Source organism: Neoarius graeffei, chromosome 15 (genome assembly GCF_027579695.1).
Source record: "Neoarius graeffei isolate fNeoGra1 chromosome 15, fNeoGra1.pri, whole genome shotgun sequence".
NCBI lineage: Eukaryota > Metazoa > Chordata > Actinopteri > Siluriformes > Ariidae > Neoarius > Neoarius graeffei.
In genome coordinates this window covers 59,501,610-59,527,523 of record NC_083583.1, presented here as the reverse complement: position 1 = coordinate 59,527,523, position 25,914 = coordinate 59,501,610, and the positions used below count along the sequence as shown (strand labels likewise).

The 25,914-nt window shown below is 42.5% G+C and overlaps 1 protein-coding gene across 1 annotated transcript in view; it reads left to right on the top strand.

Moving 5' to 3' along the window:
* The window catches only part of itgb6 (integrin, beta 6), a 65,712-nt gene extending 40,608 nt beyond the window's left edge, over window positions 1-25,104 (top strand). Inside the window, exons 13-16 of the mRNA XM_060941733.1 lie at window positions 3,068-3,162; window positions 20,915-21,028; window positions 21,514-21,680; window positions 21,816-25,104. Coding sequence (XP_060797716.1) covers window positions 3,068-3,162; window positions 20,915-21,028; window positions 21,514-21,680; window positions 21,816-21,905 — 466 coding nt within the window. The 3' untranslated portion in view covers window positions 21,906-25,104. The remainder of the gene's footprint in view (window positions 1-3,067; window positions 3,163-20,914; window positions 21,029-21,513; window positions 21,681-21,815) is intronic.
* Window positions 25,105-25,914: the final 810 nt, after the last annotated feature.

Sequence of the window (25,914 nt, the reverse complement as noted above, 5' to 3'; positions counted from 1 at the left end):
AAATATGCGAATTAGCGACGATTTTCACTTGGAATCACACTGAATTGATATTCGTATATTTTACCGCAATTGTTGTGTCTCCAACTAGTCGCAGGCTGTCGCAACCTGGCTTTCCCTCGGCAGGCAGGGAAGTAAAGGAAGCCTCACGGAAACTGACTTGAGAAGGGTTCGCGGCGGCTTTGCGACACCAGCGACGCATTTGCGGCTATTTTGAGAGAAATTTTGTCGCACGCATTTTTTTAACACATTCAAAATTTCAGCGACGAAGGAACGACACTTTGCGACTCGTGCAAGGAAATTGAGAAGCCCCGCGAATGTTTCAAGACACTTTTGAAACTCTCTCGCGAATGACGTTCGCAATTTGTCGCAAGCTGTCGCAGCCCAGTGAGATACTGGCTTAATAATAATAATAATAATAATAATAATAATAATATTGGCTGGCTTTTTTTTTCGTGTTATATCAGATATATTCCATTCAGCTACTCATCTTCGACTCGTTCAACATCATGCTAGCAGAGTAGAATATATCTGATATACCACTCAACGCCAGCCAATGTTATTTAAATATGTCACGCAGATCCGTGATGTACAGTATTTCGTCTGAAAAATGCGAGATTTTCAACACGAGAAGATAAACTTCACATCTTCAAGCCAACGTGTGATTTTTTTTTCTTCTTTTTATTATATCGACACATTCACAAGCAAAAAGTCCCCAGATTTATCACAACAACTCATCGATTTCCTCATGAGTGACATATAGAGATTTGTGTCACGGTTTTGGGTCTCCATGTCCCGGATGGAGCTCGTATAAAAAGTACGAGTGGCGTATTTCCCAGTAAAACACTCGTGTCCATATAATCTCATCTCATCTCATTATCTGTAGCCGCTTTATCCTGTTCTACAGGGTCGCAGGCAAGCTGGAGCCTATCCCAGCTGACTACGGGCGAAAGGCGGGGTACACCCTGGACAAGTCGCCAGGTCATCACAGGGCTGACACATAGACACAGACAACCATTCACACTCACATTCACACCTACGCTCAATTTAGAGTCACCAGTTAACCTAACCTGCATGTCTTTGGACTGTGGGGGAAACCGGAGCACCCGGAGGAAACCCACGCGGACACGGGGAGAACATGCAAACTCCGCACAGAAAGGCCCTCGCCGGCCACGGGGCTCGAACCCGGACCTTCTTGCTGTGAGGCGACAGCGCTAACCACTACACCACCGTGCCGCCCCCGTGTCCATATAATAAAAAAGTTTATTACCATATTGTGTTTGTAGTTTGTAGCTTTTCCTAAATATGGATTCTCAACTGCAAAAAATAAATAAATAAATCAAAAGACAAATTTATTTCTATTTAAAAATATTGTTTGTTTTTTTTTGAATAGGTCATTTGTCTTTGTGTCACTGTATACGCTCACAAGGCACTTTATTAGGAACAGCTCGACATTAAATAAAACTTGTATAATAATTCTAATAACCACTCTTTATAACCGCGCTCAGCTGAAAAGCATCTCGGAGCGCACGACACGGCAGCGGATGTCGAGGATGCAGATGGGCTACAACAGTGGCGATCAGGCGATGTTCCTCTAATACACCACCAGCCATGTCATGGTCAAGTCTCTGAGATCCGTTTCCTCGTTCCTCACACATCAGTTTGATGTGAATACTACCTGAAACTCTCGTCCTTTATCTTCTGATAATCAGGTGTATACACGTTCCTATTAAAGCGGCTGGCTAGTGTGCGTCAACGAACGGGTGCTGGGACATGAACCGCAGATCTGCGTGTACCAGTATGTTTCATTCTCATGTTCCATTTGCCCAGTTGTTCTCGCATGTAAAGCCAAACGAAAGCATATGACAGGTCATCCCCAGCAAACACAAAAACGTTTATATAACGTTGTATAAACGTTTGGCTAACGTTTCAGAAACGTTAGAAAATAACGTTTATAAAACGAAAATTTGTGGACAATTTTTTCGTTTTATAAACGTTTGAAAAAACGTTATATAAACGTTTGAAAAACATTCTGGAAACGTTTCAGAAACGTTTTTTAAAACATTGTATAAACATTTCTTAAAACCATTTTCTAAGATAACTTCTAAGTGGACCCAGCCTTCTCGATCTTGTCCCAACAGCAACACGCTCAAAATGGCGCTACTTCCGGTCCCTGCGCCTGCGCAAAGACGTAGGTCGCGCAGGTGCAGGGAACCAGCGAACAAAATGCCAGGGCCAAAAGGGCGTGTATTTTAGCAAATATAAAACGACGAATGGTCGTCTATCCAAATTATTCAAACCATACTTGATAATTACGAGACTAGAGCCACACATTTAATGATTTATCTATCTATCTATCTAGATCTACATCTAAAAAATATTTAGCTAGATCGAAGGGTTTTTTTTCAACGTTTATTAAACGTTTATACAACCACTTATTTTCCATAAAATTATTCCCATGTTTTTTGATACTTTTTAAAAACATGTCATCATGTAGTGTTTATAATCACACAATTAATTGTAGAAATTTTAATATTATCTGTTTTAGCCAGAAGTCTCCGAATATGTATAACGTTTTATAAATGTTTCATAAACGTTGTGAATGAAACGTTTTAAAGAGAACGTTTATAAAACGTCAATAAAACGTTACTCATTTACTGATTATTTTGATAATTGTAATACAATCATTATCACATCTTAATATCTAAAAATACCAAGAGATGATAAAAAATGTGCCACGGGTCAGCAAATATGACTTTATTAAATTTTCACCAACGTTTCATAAACGTTTCATAAACGTTTAATAAAACCTCACCTTAATGCAACCCAAATGAAACGTTTTATAAACGTTTTGTGTTTGCTGGGTCAGTATCTCAGTTCCCCTTTCTGAAAGTCCAGCGGTCGAGGTAAAAAGGACAGGAAAGTGGAAAAGGCGGCACAAGAAAAGTGACCAGATGTTTCTTCTTTCAGCGAAAACAAAACCGGTCTTTCTTTTAAGGTGAATCCTCTGAAGAACTGAAGTGTGTATACTTTGTGTGTGTGTGTGTGTGTGTGTGTGTGTCTCTCATAGGTCTTGTGTGGAATGTTATCTGAAAACCAGTGACCCCTCAGAAGAGTGTGTCTATAAGTGTAACGCTATTCATACCGCCGTCACCAACTCGACAGGTCAGTGTGCACCTCCTTCGCTCTCCCTTACTTTGTAAAGCATGTCTGAAGTTTCAACGCAATTATGGACATTCGAATGCAAAAAAAATGCACATACTAACCACATCACGCTATTTATAACTTTTATAAACCTTTTGACGCAATTTATATGATCATTAGAATAAAACGGAGATTTGTAGTTCAAAGTTCGTAATGATCTCCATCCAGCAAAATGTACTGAAAAGGTTCTGACTGCAAAGTTTAATTCTGGGCGAAACGTTCCGTTTCTTTTGCTATTAGTGTTACGAGACGTTTCGCTGCTTATCCTGTGCGTGAATGGATCAAAAGCGTCCCGCATTTTAGATCGCCGAAGCAATGTAACCACCGTGGGACGTTTGTTTGACCTACTTTTAACCAAAACAAGTCGGCGTGGGCAAACACGGCGGACTCGGCTCTCCCTCCAGGGTTAGATAACGCGCCATTTTTCTGGACAGATAACGCAATCATTCTAGCTAGCGCTTAGCTATCTCAGCCTTAGAATGCATGGGCTCGACTCCACGGTAGCGAATATGGAGTTATACACTTAATGTTTTGACCTTACACTGAAAGAAACGATAACACAAAAGCAGTACCGGAGAAAAGATGCATTTATTCGTCTTTTGTTTCACGGATCTTTTCACGTATGTCAACCACAGATTACATCCTTGCGACTCAAAGCTCGCCGAGGTCGATACAGAGTCGCGACGTTTTCCGCACGTCGCCATCTTGGTGTGACGCAGTTCCATAGTTATGCTAATTAGTTAGAGCTCGTCCTTCGCGTCCGGCTGTTTCCTGTTTCCGTCGGGCCGTACTGTTTACCTCAAGAGGGAGGATATTCAGTCCCGAAACGGAAAGAAAGAAAAAACGATCACGTCTTGTCCGCATGATGTTATTCTTGCGAGACCGAGGAAGATGCCATGCACAATAAAAAATAAATAAATTAATTTAATTTAATTTCCGACGACTTTGCAGTCAGCACCTTTAAGTATTAACACTTTTATAGTGATAACTAGTTATTTACCAATCGATTTTACAGTTTTACACTTTGTATGTCTTAGTATACATATTAAAAGTCCCATGGCATGGTGGTTTGTTGATGCTTTAAACGGGCTTGTGGAGGCTTCCGGATGTTATATCCACAGCCTTTCTCGAAATGAACCCTCGGCACGTAAATATAGCCTCCTGGGAGAAAGCCCCATTTCAGCGCTTTTCCCAGTGCGTCGTTTTGCTAATGAGAAGCAGGAGGCGGGGAAGGGTAGAGGGTGGGGGCGGGCCATGGGGGGAGGGGCTTGACCAAGCTGCGCACACACATACTCGCTGCTATCAGCGCCTGTAGCCACGCTGCTAAGACAAAACCCCGTTCTCCCTCGGACTCCTTTCGTAAACTCAACGTGACACAGAGAACAGAGAGTGAGAGTGTTCGGAGTGGTAGTTTACGAACGTATAATACCCTAGGCTTGAACACGCACTCCATAACCAAAGAGGATAGAAGCAGCAACTACAGCAACATATCGCTTATCCAACAGAAGACATGCATTGCGGAGCAATAGTCAAACATAAGCTCATAAGTTACAGTCAATTTCCAGACTAAACTCAGTTTAACAGAGCATGCTACATGCTTTTTGGTTTTGTAGCGCAGAGTACCTGGCTAACTGCAGGAAGCAGTTAGCTGCACAGCTAATGTAGCCATTGCAAGGCTAACGCACCGATTTTAAAACACGGCAAAACGACCAGTTATACACTCACTTGTTCGGTTTTTGTTGCTGATGCGGCAGGGATGCTTGGTACAGACCCAGGCTTCAGTGACAGTTGATGTGCAAAACCTGCCCTGTACTGTCCCAAGTTGTGGAAACATTCCTCAGGAAAATGCTTCCGACAAACATACACCGTCTTAGGTAGACTCGACGGCGTATTATTGAAGTAAATAAAATTAAGCCACTGCGTCTTCAGGGGCTCTCCCGTCGGCAGTAAAAACAGACTCTTTTCTGTGTTGTCACATCCATGTACAGCGCAATTTCCATGTTTCGCTCGCTTAGGTGATGCCATGTTGTTGTGTCCTCTATGGTCTCCTCACTACAACTGGGCGGGGCAATCCATACAGTGGGTGGGAATCCAGAGGGGGGGCGTGGGGATCATCTCCCTTGCTGACGTAGTAAAGGGAAGAGTTTATCAACGCGCCGTTTTGACGCGCCATTCTCAAATGTTGGGCATAGTTTGGTTTACACATTATGAAATTTCTAGCCACTGGGGTGACTTAAGAAGGTCAGAGGAACTCATTTTAACGTTAAAAAACCTCAGAAAGTGAAAATTTCATGCCATGGGACCTTTAACAGACATATTTTCTTTCTATTGATTTTACATTAATATCTATTCCTAATCCTGAATCTGTCTTTTGTTGTTGTTGTTTATTGTTTTTTAAATGTGCACGTCTTTTCAAATATAATTAAAATGCTTACTTGCGACAATCCGACAACGCATCAAGCCTTTTATAACCTGGCAAATCCCAAGTAAAACTGCACTGCGCCTGTGCGCGAGTCAGAATAGCTGACTTGATGCTAAAATCACTGAGACAGTGTGACGGTTTTCAGAGTCTGCACACACTCTGTCTCACCATATCTTGCGAGTTCTCGCCTCTTTCTGTGTCTCACACACAAACCATCCCACGTGCTCTAGATTAGGCTTTTCGACACTTAACAAAGACGTACAAGCCACTCAGGCTGTTGCGCAGACAGCGCTATTGTTGGGCCTCAATGATTACAAGCCCCATCAAGTGTCGAGGGCGGGCGGTTATAAAAGCCCCTCAGTCTGGGGCAGGAAAGGAGGCGCGTGAGACAGACAATGCAGAGACACAAAACACTGCCAGTCTTTCTGTCAAAAGGAAGTCTGAAAAGTAGAGAACTGTATTAAATCATTGTAAATTAGTGACATTTTCTGATGTGGGTCGAGGAGTTCTCATACCTGTAACTGCAAAACGTTTCTGTTTCTTTCACTGTGGGTTTTAAATAAATTATAAGCGGTTTCTGAATTATATGGATTGTGCTTTGGATCACAATACCCTTAACATCGTAGTATTTCCCTTTATGTATTTACCTTCGCCAGCTTTGTTGGAGGAGGTTGTTTTCGCCTCCATTTGTTTGTCTGTTCCCAACATAACTCCAAAAGCAGGGAATGGATTTTGATGAAATTTTGAGGAACGGTGGCCCATGAGCCATGGAACATCTCATCTCATCTCATTATCTCTAGCCGCTTTATCCTGTTCTACAGGGTCGCAGGCAAGCTGGAGCCTATCCCAGCTGACTACGGGCGAAAGGCGGGGTACACCCTGGACAAGTCGCCAGGTCATCACAGGGCTGACACATAGACACAGACAACCATTCACACTCACATTCACACCTACGGTCAATTTAGAGTCACCAGTTAACCTAACCTGCATGTCTTTGGACTGTGGGGGAAACCGGAGCACCCGGAGGAAACCCACGCGGACACGAGGAGAACATGCAAACTCCACACAGAAAGGCCCTCGCCAGCCACGGGGCTCGAACCCGGACCTTCTTGCTGTGAGGCGACAGCGCTAACCACAACACCACTGTGCCGGCCATGGAACAATTGATTATATTTTGATGCAAATCCGAATACATGGCTTGGCGAAGGTATGCACTCGACCAAGTGCCCTTCGACTTATAATACTGCATTAGTTAATATTAATAACTACCTATTAACTGAGCGCGAGGTCTTTATAGGAAAATGTATGTCCTGGTCTGATATTTTCCCATAAAGACTGAGTAGGCGAGGTTAATAAGTAGTTTATTATATGGCTTTTTTATTTCTAAGATTAAAATAGATGCTTATTATAATGAGGCATGACGCTGCTTTCAGTCACGTCATATTTGTAACGTAGTTGAGTCACACATGCAGAAGAAATGGCTCGCGGTTTCAAAACTGAATTTATTTCTCCACTTGAGTAATACATGACAAACACTACATTACTTATTATCTAGAGCAACATACCCAGAGCAACCTGGGGAGCATTTGGAGGTTAGGTGCATTACTCAAGGGCACTTCAGCCATTTCTGCTGGTCTAGGGAATCGATCCAGCAACCTTTTGGTCTCAAAGCTGCATCTCTAAGCATTAAGCCATGGTTTCTCTCAATATATCCAATATAATCTATATTGGTTTATTTTTCAACAAAATGAATTTCCAATTAATCTTTTTTTTTTGTCGTTTTTGTTTGTTATTTGCAACATTGAAAGCTGGCGCCTTGGAAAGAAAGTCCGTAATCGCCCACAGGGAAAATTCTGCCCACCAAGGAACCAATCAGAGCTCACGATTTTACTGGAAGTAGTTCGTGCCGTATAATAATGAATGATAAACCACAGCAATAATAATTACAAGTACTGTTAAGAAAGTAACAATGTCAGTTAACACATGCATTAAAAATTGACATTTGTTTAATGTTAAGTAAATACTCCTGCAATCATTTTGTTGTTTTTTGTTTTTTCAACCAATTAACAAACATTACACCACAGCACAATTAAATTCTTTAATCTCATTGATCAGAAGGCGTTGTTTAATTTTTATCCCCCGCTGGCTGAAAGGCCCGAAGGGGAATCATGCCGTTGCGATGTCCGTCTGTCCCGGGAAGGGCGTTCACCTTCTGAAATCAAGTCCTCTCACGGTTTTTGGAGGAATTTCACGAAACTTGGCAGGAATCTTTGTTATATGTTGGTAATCTGCATATTGCAATTTTATTCAATTCAGTCGCATTTTTCCAGAGTTACAGCCCTTGATTAACAAAATTATACTTTGAGAATTTCATGAGAGTGTGTTTTCCTTCTGAAATCAACTCCTCTCACAATTTGTGGAGGAATTTCACCAAACTTGGCAAAAGGCCTTGTTTTATGTCAGTAATACGCATATTGTTATTTTGTTCAATTCGGTCGCATTTTACCAGAGTTCCAGCCCTTGATTAACAACCTTGTACTTTCACAATTTCATGAAGGTGTGCTCGCCTTCTGACATCAACTCCTCTCACAATTTTTGGACGAATTTCTCGAAGCTTGGCAGAAGGCCTTGTTATATGACGGTAATACGCAGATTGCGATTTAATTTCGTTTGTGAAAATTTTACCAGAGTTTTGATCTTTGATTAAATAACTTGTAATTTGACAATTTCATGAGGGTGTACGTTCTTCTGAAATCAACTCCTCTCACAATTTGTGGAGGAATTTCACCAAACTTGGCAGAAGGCTTTGTTATATGACAGTTATACACAGACTGAAATTTCGTTTAATTTGGGCAAATTTTACCAGAGTTATGCCCTTGATTATTAACAAACTTGTACTTTGGCAATTTCCTCAAGGTGCACTTGCTTTTGGAAATCAATTTCCCTCACAATTTTTATCCCCCGCTGGCCGAAAGGCCCGAAGGGGGATCACGTTGTGGCGATGCCCATCCCGGGAAGGGTACTCACCTTCTGAAATCAACTCCTCTCACAATTTTTGGAGGAATTTCACGAAACTTGACAGGATTCTTTGTTAAATGTCGCTAATACGCATTTTGCAATTTCATTCAATTCAGTTGCATTTTACCAGAGTTATGGCAGAGTTGCCAGCGGGGGATATTGTGCTCTCAGAGCACTCTTGTCTAAAACAGCAACCCTGATGAGAGTGCCAGCTGTAATTCAAGTGATAGGTATAAATTAATGTGTGCATTCTAATATATTATAGTTTTAATAGTGACAATTCATATACAGTGGATGCTCCACATCATCTAACAAAGGACTTAAAAACATTATTTAACAAAGAATAATGTATACAAAAATGTTATTTTTTTCTCGGTCCGGTTTCCATCAAATCCTGCGCTCTGATTGGCTGGCGAGTTACGGACCCTGGTTATGGACCTCCGGCGACTCGCTCGTTCACAACAACAAACAACATAGTAGCTTTACTATTTACTAACATTAGATATAAGTATCAAAAATCTTATACATTTTTGCCAGCATTTCTCAGGAGAATAGCATTAATTTTACAGCATGGATAGCGATAACAGCAGTCTTCACAGCAAAAGCGAGTTTTACTACCCTGAGGAAGAAGAAATAAAAGAAAACATTTCAGGAGAAAGCTAAAAACCTCTAACTTGCTAACGCCGAGCAAAAACATGGCTGAATCCTGAATGACTTAATTTTGTATAAATAGGGGACTACATAGGTGGCAAAATGTAGTTTTTTTCCTGCCATGGAAGTGCACTTGTATACCGAGGAGGAAGCCATTTGCATTACAGCCGTGAATGAGGATTCAAAATGGTGGCTTGCCTCGGCTCGGTTTTCCCTTTCGGTCGCTCTCGTTTTCTGTTAGAATTTGGTAAAGAAAAAAATAAATATATTATTTACCAGCTTAAGGTCGGTCTGTATGGTGAAATACCGTGACCTCGGCCTTAAATACTGACCTCGGCCCAGAGGGCCTCGCTCAGTACTTTCAAGACCTCGGTCACGGTATTTCACCATACGGACCTCCCAGCTGGTAAACAACATATATATTACATTTTCTGTTAGGAGATGTTTATTTAACATTTCTGGAAATAGTCACAGATGTCACTGCTCTGTGTAACGCCAGTTTTCTGCCTTGGGAGCCTTCAGGACAGAGGACTTTGCACTTCCTGGTTTCTCTGTATCATGATAAGCTGAAATTTTTTATCTTATAAATGTCAAGAGAGAAAAACAGACACTGGTATGGGAACAAATGTTAGCTGCTAAAAGGTAACGACAAACACCATTTCCAGAAAAGTTGGGATATTTTCCAAAATGTAATAAAACAAAAATCTGTGATTTGTTAATTCACATGAACCTTTATTTAACTGACAATAGTACAAAGAAAGGAGTTTCAATAATTTGACTGACCAACTTCATTGTATTTTGTAAATATAAATAAAGTTAGAATTTGATGCCTGCAACACACTCAAAAAAGTTGGGACAGAGGCATTATTACCATTGTATTACATCACCTTTTCTTTAATAACACTTTTTAATCATATGGGAACTGAGGATACTAATTGTTGCAGTTTTCGCAATTGGAAATTTTGTCCATTCTTGCTTGATACAAGACTTTAGCTGCTCAACAATCCATGGTCACCGTTGTCAGATTCTCCTCTTCATGATGCGCCATACATTCTCAATAGGAGACAGATCTGGACTGGCAGCAGGTCAGTCAAGCACACGCACTCTGTGTCTATGAACCCACGCTGTTGTAGCGCATGCAGAATGAGGCCTGGCATTGTCCTACTCAAATAAGCATGGATTTCCCGGGAAAAGACATTACCTTGATGAATATGTCTCTCTAAAATCCCAATATATCACTGGACCTTCACACACATGAAACTCACCCATGCCGTGGGCACTGATGCCCCCTGTACCATCACAGATGCTGGCTTTTGCATCTTTCTCTGATAACAAACTGGATGGTCGTGTTCACCTTTGGCACTGAGAAGCTGACTTCTGGTTTTCCTGAAAATTAGCTGAAATGTGACTCATCTGACCACAGCACACGTTTCCATTGTCTTTCGGTCCATCTGAGATTAGTTCAGGCCAGAGAAATCGGTGGCATTTCTGCATAGAATTGATGAATGGCTTCCTCCTTGTGTAATACAGTTTCAGGTTGCATTTCTGGATGCAGTGGTGGACTGTCTTAAGCGACAACAGTTTTCCGATGTACTCCTGTGGCTATATTTGTCACATTAGCATGATGGTTTTTCAGGCAGTGCCGCTTGAGGGCTCGAAGGTCATGCCATTCAACAGTGGTTTCCGACCTCGCCCTTTATGCACCGAGATGTCTCTGAATTCCCTGAATCTTTGCACAATATTATGTACTGTAGATTTGACTGAGAATTGACGAACAATTCGCTCATGGATTTTGGCACGAAGGAGTGAGCCACGACCAATCAATACTTGCACAGACTGAGCCTTTGGTGCTGCTCCTTTTATACCCAATCATGATGCCAGTTAACCTGGTTATTGTGGAATCTTCCAAAATGGTGTTACTTGAATACCCTATAAACTTGTCAGCCTTATTTTGCCTCTGTCCCAACTTTGAGTGTGTCGCAGGCACCAAATTCTAACTTCATTTATATTTACAAAATACAATGAAGTTGGTCAGTCAAACTACTGAAACTCTTTTCTTTATACTGTTGTGAGTTAAATAAAGGTTCATGTGAATTAACAAATCACAGGTTTTTGTTTTTATTGCATTTTGGAAAATATCCCAACTTTTCTGGAACTGGGGTTAGTATTAAATGGTTAAAAAGCACAATGTGTTGGTGATTAATAAATAAAATTGTAATTGTTGGAAAATTGATGTGGTACAAAATTAAATAAAATGCATCTTTCGAAAATAATCAACTTGCTGGTAAGGGCCTGACGCAAATCACACGTTCCAAGCACTGAATATTTGCCTATCATAGAAAGTCAATTTGTGGGTTTATTCCTTACACTCTCAGCAATAATGGTACCACAATGTCACCGGGTTGGTACCATCAATGGTACATCTTTTGCACTTTTAGTATGCATGTTTTACCTTGAAAAATAAGTTAAGGCATGTGATTGGACCCTTGTACCTTGAAAGTTTTAAAAAAGCTAATGAAAAACACACCACATACACCTTCCTAGGTAAAGGTACCTGTTCTGGCTTTGCCAAAGAGACTTGTATTTAGTTTTTACACTGAACAGGAAGTTTGTTATCAGGAAGTCAAAGAGTGAATACAGAAGCAGAGTGAGAAAGGTCATGTTATGTTCCTTGTTGGTAGCATTTTGAAGGCATTCCCTGTAAGTAAAAAGTAAAATATTAGTTAATATGAGTCTTGGTTATGACGTTTTAACCGGAAATTAATGAGATTACGTTATGTAGTGCCTTGGCATGTAGAATCTATTGTGGAGGTGTTTAACTTGCTAGATAGTGGAATCAGACATTCTGTGAGGCCAGTATAGTGAAAAGGGAGACTTGCAAAGAGCTACTGTTGTCCAGACTGCCGTGTCACGCTCTATGCCCGAACCAGTACGATGACTGTAACATCACAAGCAAGGGTTGAGGTACAACACATTCACTTCAGTCATGAATAAAGCAAACGCGTCAGCCCGATCCGCAAGTTCCCTCTCAAGTAAATCTTCCTCTAAGGTCGCTCTGGCAGCTGCCACAGCGCGTGCTAAAGCTGAGGCTGCACACGCCAGGGCCGCCTTTTCATAGAAAGAGATAGAAATAAAGATGAAAAAGGCCCGTTTGGAGGCGACACTCATTGCTTTCGAAAGAGAGAGAGAGGGAGACGCCGCTATGGTGGAAGCAGCAGTAATGGAAGCTGCAGCTGCAGTCTTTGAAGATGAGAACCACCTTGAACCACAGTTAGCACCTATGCAAAGTGCACAGCAACGTACCGAAGAATATGTTAAAAGACATAGCTACCTTAGTGCCAGCAGGCATTCACTCAGAGGCTCAGATACACAAGATGAGAAAATGCCCCACAAGTACAGTGCTTATGTATCAGTGTGTGATGAACAGGAAAAAGTCCTTCCAGCTCCAGAGGGCCATTGGACACCTAGCCATCCTGCAGATGGGACCACTCATGGACGTGCAGGTAGACAGAGTTACCCCCAGCCCTTGAACAGCCAGCCACAGTATACAGGCTTACCTACCTGCATGCCCCAGCACAACAGCTATAGTCCTTATACACCCAGAGCTCCACAACACCCCAATGACAGGGCCACATCTGATTTAGCGAAATATCTAGCACGAAGTCAGTTATTGTCATCAGGACGTACCAGGTTTGATGACAAGCCAAAAAATAATTTATCCTGGAAGGGCTCATTCACTAACACGATTGAGAACCTAGATCTTTAAAGCAGGAGAAGAAATGGATTTATTAATCAGATGGCTAGGACCAGAATCTGGTGAACCTGCATGGCGCATTAGATCAGTAAATGTGAGGAATGTGTAGTGGTTAGCGCTGTCGCCTCACAGCAAGAAGGTCCGGGTTCAAACCCCGTGGCCGGCGACGGCCTTTCTGTGCGGAGTTTGCATGTTCTCCTCGTGTCCGCATGGGTTTCCTCCCGGTGCTCCGGTTTCCCCCACAGTCCAAAGACATGCAGGTTAGGTTAACTGGTGACTCTAAATTGACCGTAGGTGTGAATGTGAGTGTGAATGGTTGTCTGTGTCTCTGTGTCAGCCCTGTGATGACCTGGCGACTTGTCCAGGGTGTACCCCGCCTTTCGCCCGTAGTCAGCTGGGATAGGCTCCAGCTTGCCTGCGACCCTGTAGAACAGGATAAAGTGGCTAGAGATAATGAGATGAGATGAGATGAATGTGAGGAATGCAGCTGCGGGATTATGTCTTATATGGGAGAGGTTAGAGGAGACGTACAGGTTACCAGAAGCTATAGAGAGCGCTCTTTTCACAAAGCTTGAAAAATTCCCCAGAATAGCAACCAAGGAGCACCACAAGCTTAGAGAGCTGTCTGATTTGCTGTCTGAGATTGAGTCTGCAAAACAGGGAGGATACCTACCAGGCCTATCTTATCTTGACACAGCAAGAGGTATTAACCCAATAGTGGAGAAACTACCATACGGACTTCAGGACAAGTGGGTGATGGCGGGCTCGCGCTACAAGCAAGAACATAGGGTGCCCTTTCCACCATTCCGATTCTTCTCAGAGTTTGTGCGCAGGCAAGCAAAGGCACGCAACAACCCAAGTTTTAATCTCCTCTCCTATAATGCTGCAAACAGAACAGATAAGTTCGGTGAGAGTCACAATAATGGCCGCAGAACAGTCTCTGTGCATAAAATGGACATATTTAATTCCTCCGATTCCGCTCCCTCTGATGAGTACCCAGAGAATCAATGCCCCATACATCACAAACCGCACCCCCTGCAGAAGTGCCACAGCTTCAGAGAGAAGCCTATGGATGAACGGAAGACAATATTAATTGGAGTTCAATATCTGTTTTAAGTGCTGTGCATCAAACAAACACACAGCTCGAAACTATGAGGTGGTAAGCAAATGTTCTGGTGGTGGACTACAGAATGAGGGTGCATGTTTTTGGAAACAGCCCTTCACCCACAGTTGCTACCTATGGGCTAAGGAGAGCTGCTCGCCAGGGAGAAGATCAATATGGCACTGATGTTCGCCAGTTCATTGAACGGGACTTCTATGTGGACGATGCCCTCAAGTCCGTCCCCACTGTGGATCAAGCAGTTGATCTCCTTATCAGGACCCAAAAAATGCTGGCAGCCTCGAACCTCTAGCTTCACAAGATAGCTTTCAACAGACCAGAAGTGATTCCCGGTACAAGATCGTGCAAGGGACCTCCAGGACCTACACTTGTTTAAGGATGACCTACCTGATCAACGAAGCTTTGGTGTGAGGTGGAATATCATGGCCGACTACTTCACATTTCATGTCCCTCAAGCCGAAGGCCCTTACATGCACAGGGGCGTGCTCTCCATGGTGAACAGTCTTTTTGATCCACTAGGATTTCTGGCTCCAGTAACCATCCAGGGATGGCTACTGCTCAAGAGTTATCCACGCAGGCCTCTGACTGGGACTCCACCCTCCCTGAGGATATGTGTGAAAGATGGATGGACTGGTGGGCCTCACTCCAACATGTCAGCAGCATCCATGTGCCCCGCACCTACTCATCTAGTCCTCCCTCTAAGACTCAAAGCATGGAGCTATGTGTCTTTTCAGACGCGTCTGTTAGGGCCATCTCTGCTGTTGCTTACCTGAAGGTTACCAGCACCGAAGGGACAACAGAGCTAGGATTTGTCTTGGGCAAAGCACGGCTTGCTCCTCAGCCTGAACTCACAGTCCCCAGGCTTGAACTGTGCGCAGCAGTCATGGCTGTCGAAATTGCAGAAGTAATAAATGAAGAGATAGACCTCCCCTTTGACTCCACCACCTTTTACACAGACAGCAAGGTCGTTCTAGGTTACATATACAACCAGTCAAGGTGCTTTTATGTCTATGTAAGTAACAGAGTCCAGCGCATCAGGCAGTCCACTACACCCAAACAATGGCATTACATGCCAACAGAACAGAATCCCGCTGATTATGGCTCGCGCGCCGTTCCAGCCTCAAGACTCCACAACACCTCCTGGCTTACCGGACCTTCATTCCTCTTCCAGCCAAAGCCGTCACCTGAGCAGCATGCTGGGTTTAATCTTCTTGACCCTGGAAATGATGCAGAGATCCGTCCTGAGGTAAAAACCATGTGTACATGGGTTAATGGGGATTTCCTTGACTCCAAACGATGGGAACGGTTTTCCACCTGGAAATCTCTGATTGACGCTGTGGCTAGACTCCGTCACATAGCCCACTGCTTCGCTCACCCAGACGATGTTGGAGACTGTGCAGGGTGGCATTTCTGCAAGACAGCCATCTCTGGTAATATGCTGGAACAGACAGAGAAATTCATCATTAGAACTGTTCAACAGGAAGCCTACGCAGAGGAGTTTCGCTGCATCACTGCAAAGCGTGTCCTTTCCCAATGAAGCACAGTCATAAAACTGAATCCCTCCGTTGACAGCAGTGGCCTGCTCCAAGTAGGTGGACGCATCAATCAATCAGGCCTTGAGTTGAGGCAAACAAACCCTATCATCTTACCTGGTAGTCATCATGTCACCATACTTCTTGTACGACACCGTCACGAGAGGGTTCAGCAACAGGGAAGGCACTTTACTGAGGGTGCGGCGAGAGAGAATGGCCTGTGGATAATAGGAGCCAAGAGATGCATTAGTAAGATGATCAGTAAATGCATCACCTGCAGACAACTCAGAGGCAAAATTGAAGAGCTGCAAATGAGCGACCTCCCTGCAGACGGTCTCCAAGCAGAACCTCCCTTCTCGTACGTGGGGGTAGACATTTTCGGGCCATGGGAGGTGTTCACGAGGCGAACATGTGGCAGTCAGGCTAATAGTAAGAGATGGGCAGCACTGTTCACCTGTTTATGTACAAGAGTTTGAAGTTGTGGAAGAAATGAGCTCTTCTAGCTTCATCAATGCCTTGAGGCATTTCTTCACTCTTCGCGGCCCAGCCAAAGAGTTACGCTCAGATTGTGGAACAAATTTCATCGGTGCATGCAGAGAAATGGGAATCAGCACTGCAGAACAGGGAAAGGTTGAGAATTACCTGCAGGGTCAGAAGTGTGTATGGATCTTCAACCCACCCCATTCATCCCACATGGGTGGAGTGTGGGAAAGAATGATTGGGGTGGCGCGACGCATACTGGACAGCATGCTGCTGCGAGCTAGACATGTGCATCTCACACATGAGACATTGACCACATTCATGGCTGAGGTCACGGCCATAATCAATGCTCGTCCCTTGTTACCTGTCTCGTCTGATCCCGAGCATCCCCATATTCTGTCACCCTCCATCCTGCTGACCCAGAAAACAGGTACAGCCCTTCTCCTTCCAAGCAGCTGCTCTCCAAGGGAAATGCTTAAGAGCCAATGGAAACCTGTTCAGCTGCTTGCTGATGAATTCTGGAATAGATGGCGGAAAGAGTATCTCAGCACTCTACAGTCTCAGCAGAAGTGGCAACATAAGACCCGATATCAAACAAAGGGATGTCGTCCTACTCAAGGAGAAGCAGGCCAGGAGGAATGAATGGCCAATGGGGGTCATCACAAAGACTATCCCAAGTCAAGATGGATGTGTAAGAAAGGCTGAGATCAAGGTTGTTCAGCAAGAAGCAATGAAGATCTATTATAGACCTATTTCAGAACTAGTGTTCCTTTTATTCCCAGAGTGAGTTATGATATCTTAAAGATACCAGACAGGGAGTGTTCTGGCTTTGCCAAAGAGACTTTTATTTAGTTTTCATGCTGAACAGGAAGTTTGTTATCAGGAAGTCAAAGAGTGAATACAGAAGCAGAGTGAGAAAGGTCATGTTATGTTCCTTGTTGGTAGCATTTTGAAGGCATTCCCTGTGAGTAAAAAGTAAAACATTAGTGAATGTGAGTCTTGGTTATGACGTTTTAACCGGAAATTAATGAGATTAAGTTATGTAGTGCCTTGGAAAACAAGGCTTTAATGAGAGAAGGACAATCCGAAATCAATGTACAAAAGCCAGGCCAGGTCAAAACCAAGAAATCCAAAACAGTAACAGGGGATAGACAAATTGTGATCAAAAAACAGGCAATAGTCGAAAAACCGGAAGTCAAGAGATACAGGCAATCAGAACACAAGGGCTAGGCAAATCGTAGACAGAAAAACAGGCAATAATCAAGAAACCGGGAATCAAGAGAGACGGGCAATCAAAGCACAAGAGCTAGGCAAAACGGGGGGAAAACGGAAGGCAAAAAGGGTCATACACAGAGAAACAATCGATATAACAACTCAGTAGGCTTACGAGAAGTGAAGACAATACTGCGCAAAGGACAAGACAGACAAAGGGATATAAATACAGACATGAACACAAGGTACAGGTGATCAGAACTCAGGTGAACCACTCCTACGAAGTGGTTAGATTAGATAGAACTTTATTGATCCCTTTGGGCGGGTTCCCTCAGGGAAATTAAAATTCCAGTAGCATCATTACAGGATAAACAGAGAATAGAAATAGAGAAAAACTTCTAGATAAATTAAATTAGGTATTTGCATATACATGTATATAAAAAAATAAGATATGGGGAAGAGGAAGGGGGGAAAAAAGCCCAACAGAAGAGGTATTGCACATTATATTGCACATTATCCAGTATTGTTTATTGTCAGGCTAGGCTGCTGCTCCTTCCCGTCCTCTGTCCTCCTGTTACCCCTCCTCCCCCCCCAGAGAGGAGTTGTACAGTCTGATGGCGTGAGGGACAAAGGAGTTTTTAAGTCTGTTAGTCCTGCACTTGGGAAGGAGCATTCTGTCACTGAACAGGCTCCTCTAGTTGCTGATGACGGTGTGCAGAGGGTGACTGGCACCACCAAATGTTTCCGGATTGGTGGACGGAGTGCACATGGTAGTAACTGCTGTGTGAGGGGGATTATGGGAAATGGAGTCCTGAGGGTTGAGGCAGACAGAGGGTGAGCCCAGAAGCATGACACATTTAGTACCTTTATTTTTGAGAGTGAACATAAATTGCTAAATGTTGATAGGTTGAACTTTGGTGAACTCTGATTTCAATATACACACACTGGCACTTGCCTTAGTTCTGAAATTTGCTAATTAATTAACAACCACAAATATGTTAATGAAAGTCTTGGGTCCTGTTGCTCATATTTGGTTTATTAGTTACAGTGTCTTGCAAAAGTATTCATCCCCCTTGGTGTTTGTCCTGTTTTGTCACATTACAAGCTGGAATTAAAATGAATTTTGGGGGGATTAGCACCATTTGATTTACACAACATGCCTACCACTTTAAAAGTGCAATTTTTTTTATTGTGGTACAAACAATAAACAGAAATCTGGGGTGTGCGTAGGTATTCAACCCCTTTCATACGAAACTCCGAAATAAGAGCTGGTCCAACCAATTCACTTTATAAGTCACATAATTAGTTGATTAAGCTCCACCTGTGTGCAATCAAAGTGTCACATGATCTGTCACATGATGTCTGTAGAAATCAACCTGTTCTGGAAGGACCCTGACTCTGCAACACTACTAAACAAGCAACATGAAAACCAAGGAGCCTCCAAACAGGTCAGAGACAAAGTTGTAGAGAAGTATAGATCAGGGTTGGGTTATAAAAAATATCCCAAACTTTGAATATCCCATGGATCACCATTAAATCCATTATAGCAAAATGGAAAGAACATGGCTGCCAGGAATGGCAAGCTGAGGTGAAGTGAGGACCCAAGAGCAGACTCAGAAAACAGGCAGTGTAAAGAGAAAACTTCCTTAATGAAGTAGATGGCAGAAAAGCAAAAGGTACAGTAGGGCTCAGGCAAAAATCGGTCATCAAAAAAACAGGCCAGGAGGGGGCGTCGTGGCTCAGGTGGTTAAGGCGCCATACCATGAATGCGGGCGACCCGGGTTCGATTCCGGCCCGAGGTCATTTCCCGATCCCTTCCCGTCTCTCTCTCCCGCTCATTTCCTGTCTCTACACTGTCCTATCCAATAAAGGTGCAAAAAGCCCAAAAAAATATCTTTAAAAAAAAAAAAAAACAGGCCAGGAGGTCAAAAACACAGAGGAGCAGGTAGACAAGATCAGGGGCAAAAAAACAGGACAGAAGAATCTTCACAAAACCTGATGAACACAGGGACAAGAGAAATCCAGGCAGAGGTAGCAAAGGACACAATTCAAAAGGACAGGCAGGCAAAAACAGGGACAAAAAACTGGACAGAAAAACAAGAAAAAATTCAGGCAGGGGGAATCAAAAAGACAATACCAATGAGCTGTAGTGAGGCGAGGAAAGTCTACAAGAGACAGTCTGGCAAATGGAGTAGCTCCAAACAGTTCTTAAAAAGCCCTGGCTGATGGGAGAGGAGTGGTAGCAGGTGTGGGAGTGCCGCTTCAGGAAATGGCCTTCAGCAAGGCAGGACTGAATTCCTGTCCTGGAGCTGACATGGAAGTCCCACAATCTAAGGCATGGATGGACTGGACCGGACTGTGGCAATGGCACCACTACAAACCTGACAAGAGAAGGCCGCCCACCAAAACTCACAGACCGGTCAAGGAGGGCATTAATCAGAGATGCAACAAAGACACCAAAGATAACACTGAAGGAGCTGCAAAGATCCACAGTGGAGATGGGAGTATCTGTCCATAGGACCACTTTAAGCCGTACATGCCACAGAGCGGGGCTTTATGGAAGAGTGGCCAGAAAAAAGCCATTGCTTAAGAAAACATGTTTGGAGTTTGCCCAATAGCATGTGGCAGGCTCCCCAAACACATGGAAGAAGATTCTCTGGTCAAATGAGGCTAAAATTGAACATTTTGGCCGCCATGGGACACGCCATGTGTGGTACAAATGCAACACTCTGAGAACACCATTCCTACAGTGAAGCATGGTGGTGGCAGCATCATGCTGTGGGGATGTTTTTCATCTACAGGGACAGGAAAGCTGGTCAGGACTGAAGGAAAGATGGATGGCACTAAATACAGGGCAATTCTGGAGGAAAACCTGTTTGATTCAGCCAGAGGTTTGAGACTGGGATGAAAATTCACAGTCCAGCAGGACAATGACCCTAAACATACTGCTAAAGCTACACTGGAGTGGTTTAAAGGGAAACATTTAAATGTCTTGGAATGGCCTAATCGAAGCTCAGACCTCAATCCAGTTGAGAATCTGTGGCATAACTTGAAAATTGTTGTACACCAACGCAACCCATCTAACTTGAAGGAGTTGGAGCAGTTTTGCCTTGAGCAATGGGCAACAATCCATTTTAATTCCATTTTGTAATGCGACAAAACAGGAGAAACACCAAGGGGGATGAATACTTTTCCAAGACACTGTAAAAACATCAATGAATCCAAGTGGGAGTTACTTTTTTTTTTGTCAGTTATTAATGGTGTATTAATACTGAAGTACATTGTTTGTTTGTTTGTTTGTTCATGCTAACTAATGCAGTGAATAGTGTCACTCACAGGAAACCTTAACGTACTGTTGATACCATCATGTGTTTTAGTCAGTAATAATGTGGGACGAGTTGAAAAGTCTTTCTCCCAGGTGAATAAAGTCCAAATGTGTCCTGATTCTACAGACTATGACCGACTTCCTCGTTCTTTCATAACGCCTCACTCATACATACAACTGCTTTCTTTTCACCTTTTAGACTTTGACGAGAACCATGCGGTGACGTGTGCTCTCCGTAGTGAGAGCGAGTGTCTGATCGCCTTCACATTAGTGGTCGGTGAAAATGGAAGCACTGTGTACAAGCTCAGACTTGGTAAGAGCCCATTCGTCTCACTTACCCACCCTATCATTACCAGAACCATTTCCATTTGGCAGGGGCTTTAAGCCAAGGCAGCTTCAGTAAGAGGCAGGATTCAGCGTAGCAAAACGAAATTCCCACCGATTGACTAGAAACCAGTGCATGATATTTGTAGGAAGAACTGAATAAGCCAGAACTAAACACACGTGCAAACACTCACTTAGAAACACCAAGAAAACCACGACGAGTGTTAGAGGAGCCTAAGTGTTAGCAGTAGTCATAAAACTCTCAAACTACACATGCTTTCACGAAGGAACGTGATTAATGAACTTGTCACGTTACAGCAACAGAGAACACACCTAGTTAGACACATACTCTACACACTCTTGGATAGATTGCTGAGGGTATCGTTTCTAATGAACCAGTTATTCTCAGTAAAGATCAGTGATGGAAATATGGGTGTTTTGTTAATCAGTGTGCTTGTGTGATTTGTCTTATAGATTGTCTCAAGCCTCAAAATATCGCTATGATCGCTCTGGGTGTTTGTCTGGCTGTACTCACTATCGGCATCATACTTGCTGTGGTTTGGAAGCTTTTCATATACGTCCATGACCAAAAAGAGGTCGCCAAGTTTGAGGCAGAGAGAGCGAAAGCAAAATGGCAATCAGTAAGTTATTCAGGGGGTTTTTTTTGTTCCTGAGTGTTCTGAAATGTTTTTTAAAAATGCTGAAAATGTATTGTTTCTAATAGTATATTATTTAATTATTTATTCTTTACCATTTGCCATATTTTCTTTCTGCAGGACATAAACCCTCTTTTCAGGAGCTCGACATCAACATTTAAGAATGTAGCATATAAACAGACACTTAGACAGAAGGATGAAACCCACTGACAAGACTAAAGGACAAACTGGTTTAATCTACTGACTGTAAAGTATTTTTCATGGAATGGTGTGTGTGTGTGTGTGTGTGTGTACTGTATATGACTGATTTTTTTTTTTTTTTCAGTGGTATATTATTTTCTCAAAGCCAGGCTGTGGGAAATATTTTATATTGTTAATATATTTGATTTTTAAAAAAATCAAAGGCAGCAAATGCAGAATTGGTTTAAACTTTGATACAAAGAATTACCGAAGTTGAAAATAACGTATATTTAACAGTTATTCCACGAAATCGAGTCGTACATGAGCTGATAGCGGCTATAAGCCATGTACGACGAGACTGAGCGGAATAACTGTTTTATTCTATCCACATTCACTGGATTTTGAAAAATGGAGCATTTTTATTTTTTGCAAATTCGATCAATTAAAAACTTTATTTAAAAAAAAAAATGTCCGACAAAATCATTTCCGCTCCGAGTGTAAACAAACCAGCGAAATGACAGGAGCAATTTGTGAAAAATGCCATAATAATTCTTGAAAAATAATAATGAAAAAAAAAACACGTTCTTACCTTCAAATACTTTTATTCGTGTGCTTGCCAAAGGCAAGCACACTATTGTTCTTCTTAAGTTTACTTATTCTGCCTTATTCCGACACGTTTTTTGGATCCACTACTCCTCCTAGGGCGTTCGAGATAGAGACACTGTTCCAACTCTGCGACGTCTGGCCCGAAGTGGTGTAGTGTGCTTATATACAGCTTTTGGATCAACGCGCCCATTCTCTTGTTCTTGTCGTTTTTCTTTTGTTTTTTTCCCATAGAGAATGAATAGGGCTCATGAATCGAATCGTCCTACTCGGACACGCTCCATCGCAGATGCACCAAACCTCATGTGATACTTCAGGCCAACTCCCCCGACACATACATGCAATCGGTTCTGACCCGCACTCGTATTTTTCCTTTCTTTTTGCTCATCCCTTTTTCCTCCATAGGCTTGCATTGATTTTTGGCCCCATTGAAAATGAATGGTGTTTCAGGAGAAAAACTTTCACTCTCCATCATTTTTAACCAAGTGACCAAACTTCAAGAAACTTCACTTGATGCCTCAGGCCAAGTCCCCGCACAGATCCATCCCCTCATCTGAGACCTGCACTCGTCTTTTCCTTGGTTTTCACGCACCTCTTTTTACCTCCATAGGCTTCCATTGATTTTTGGCCCCATTCAAATGAATGGAGTTTTGCTCAGTAACACTTCACCACACATCCACCAAACTTCATACGGCACCTCAGGCCAAATCACCATCACACACATGATATCGGTTCTGACCCGCACTCGTCTTTGTCTTGCCTTTCATCCGTCCATTTTTTTCTCCATTTTGCTGCTAATCAGTGGAAGCTTGACTGAGTCATTCCTCCCTTCCCCCATAGGTGATGATGCATTTGGCAAGGATCTGCTCATTTGAGACTTTGACAGCAAATCAACTTCAACTCAATGGCCACTTTATTAGGAATACTTGCATGCACACACAATAGCAATTAGCATATAAGCATTCACGTGTTACCATGCTAGCTGTTAGCATGTTACCCATTACGATATCATGCCTGCTGTTAGCTCGCGAGTTGTTAGCATGTTCACCATTAGCATGTTATCATGAGAACTGTTAACATGTTAGGATTAGCATGGTAGCATGCAGAGTTCATATGTTTGCTGTTAGCGAGTTCGCCTGAGCATGTTAGCATGCTAACTGTTACCATGTTATCTGTTAGCATGTCATCCTCAGCGTGTTAGCATGCTAAAAGTTAACATACTAGCCATTAGCATGTTAGCCTGTTAGCTGTTAGCATGATAGCTGTCAGCATATTAGCCTTGAAGTGTTAGAATTTTAACAAATAGCATGTTAACCATTAGCATGTTAGAATGCTAGCTGTTAGCATGTTATCTATTAGCATGTTAGCATTAACATGTTAACATGCTAGCTGTTAGTATGCTGTTAGCATGTTAGTATGCTAGCTGTTAGCATGTTGGCATTAGCATGTTGGCATGATAGCTTTTAGCATGATAGCTGTTCTGCTACAGCTCAGCAAGCACATTTTGCATTTTCTCTGCGTAAATGCAGTCTAGTTCCATATTTTGTCCCCCCCCCCCCCCCGAGTTTTTATTTCGTCCTTGGTTAATTCAGCACCACACGCCACCATTTTATTTTTCTCTACTCACAGTATATGAGCTGATATCCTAGTAGTAGAGTAGCCAATCAGAGCGCATGATTGCTCATATCCAGTGAATGTGGCTAGAATCAATTAATTTAGGGGAAAAAAAAAGAAATGCTGTAATTTACTGACGATTATTCAGTGGAATCATCAGAAATTGCACATTTTCTAGTTTTCTTTTTAAAATGTGTTACTGGCAGCCGTGTTTATTGCTTAATAGCAATACTTTTGAACAATTATTTAATCGGTTCGTGAATATTTCATAATTTTATGTGTGCGTTATGAGCTGTCCTGTTTGGTCAGGCTTAGTTTTTGGAAAACTACAGAATTAAAAGACAGACACAAGCAGGTGACAAGGTGAAAAATAGAAACACTTTTTTTTTTTAATGGTGTTTCGTCCTGCAGTCAAGTCATAGCTCTCTGACTCAAACAGCTCTTTTTTTGTTGTTGTTTAAAAGTGTTGAAATGTGGTGGACGTCATTGCTACAGCACTCATTGCATCACTCATTGCATTTCCTGATAAAACGAGAAGTCAACACTTGAATAGCACTGGAAAATAGTTTGCTGTATAGTATGCAGACTTGGACATCCCCTTACAGTAACTTTTAATTTACATTTACCATTTTGGTTCTAAGGTTCCGGTGTTGCAATAACCGACATTTCACACATATAAACATCTTTGTAACTCATCATGTGTCACTTTAATCCATGCATGCAGTCTCCTAGGGAATCATTTTAATCCAGGGTGTTAATACTTTTGTAGCCTTCCTGACTGAGATTCATTGTATGCTAATGCTAACTACTGTAAGTCAGAACACTGGACGTGTTGGTTTAGCATTCATCTACAACAGTTTCAAATTGTTATTATATTGTGTGTGTGTGTGTGTGTATTATGTTGTGATTTATAAAATGTACAACTGACTACACTGAGGCTGAGCCTTACTGTTTTAATGTCCTAAGTTAAATGTTCAACGTTGAATAAAGTTGGGTTTTTGCTGGCAATAAAGCCCTTTCGCAGTGTTATTCTTCAAATACACATTAGCAGTGGTGGATTGTAACGAAGGACATTTACCAGAGGCGGCGGCAGGAAGTTTTGGATGGGGGGGCATGTGTCGTGCACCGAAAGCGTGCCAAATCTAGAGGGGTCCGGGGCCATGATCCCCCAGGAAATTTTGGAATTTCTAACCCTCTAAAACGCTATTTCCCGCATTTTGAGAGGCAAATTTTGGTGGAGTAACGCTACGTTTAATGTCTCTATTAGAGTACATTTCGTCCATGTATTTTTTTCTACACCAAACAGAACCAATGATACTATAACGTAATTATGTCTACTTAGTATCGTTGAGAGGATAACACCCTCTTACCATGGGTTGCTGTCAGCACGTATCATGACAAAACTTCACACAGTGCTAGTCAAATATTTCAACGATTAGGTCAAATAGACTTGGAAAATTTGAATAAACATGTAATAATACCTAAAAACCGATCACATCTCTCACCAATCCTGTTTAGACCGAGGAATAAGCCTATGGAAGTAATATTCCCGATCCTTCAAGGACCGATGTCAGCTCCCGGGAAATCCAACTGACTGGTAATGACCGGTCGTGACCCCAGATCGGGTGCCAATGAATTTTTTTTCTGTTTGTTGCATATTTTTCAAATCAAAACTGTGTGATATTGGTGTATTGGGGCGGCATGGTGGTGTAGTGGTTAGTGCTGTCACCTCACAGCAAGAAGGTCCGGGTTCGAGCCCCGGGGCCGGCGAGGGCCTTTCTGTGTGGATGTTCTCCCCGTGTCTGCATGGGTTTCCTCCGGG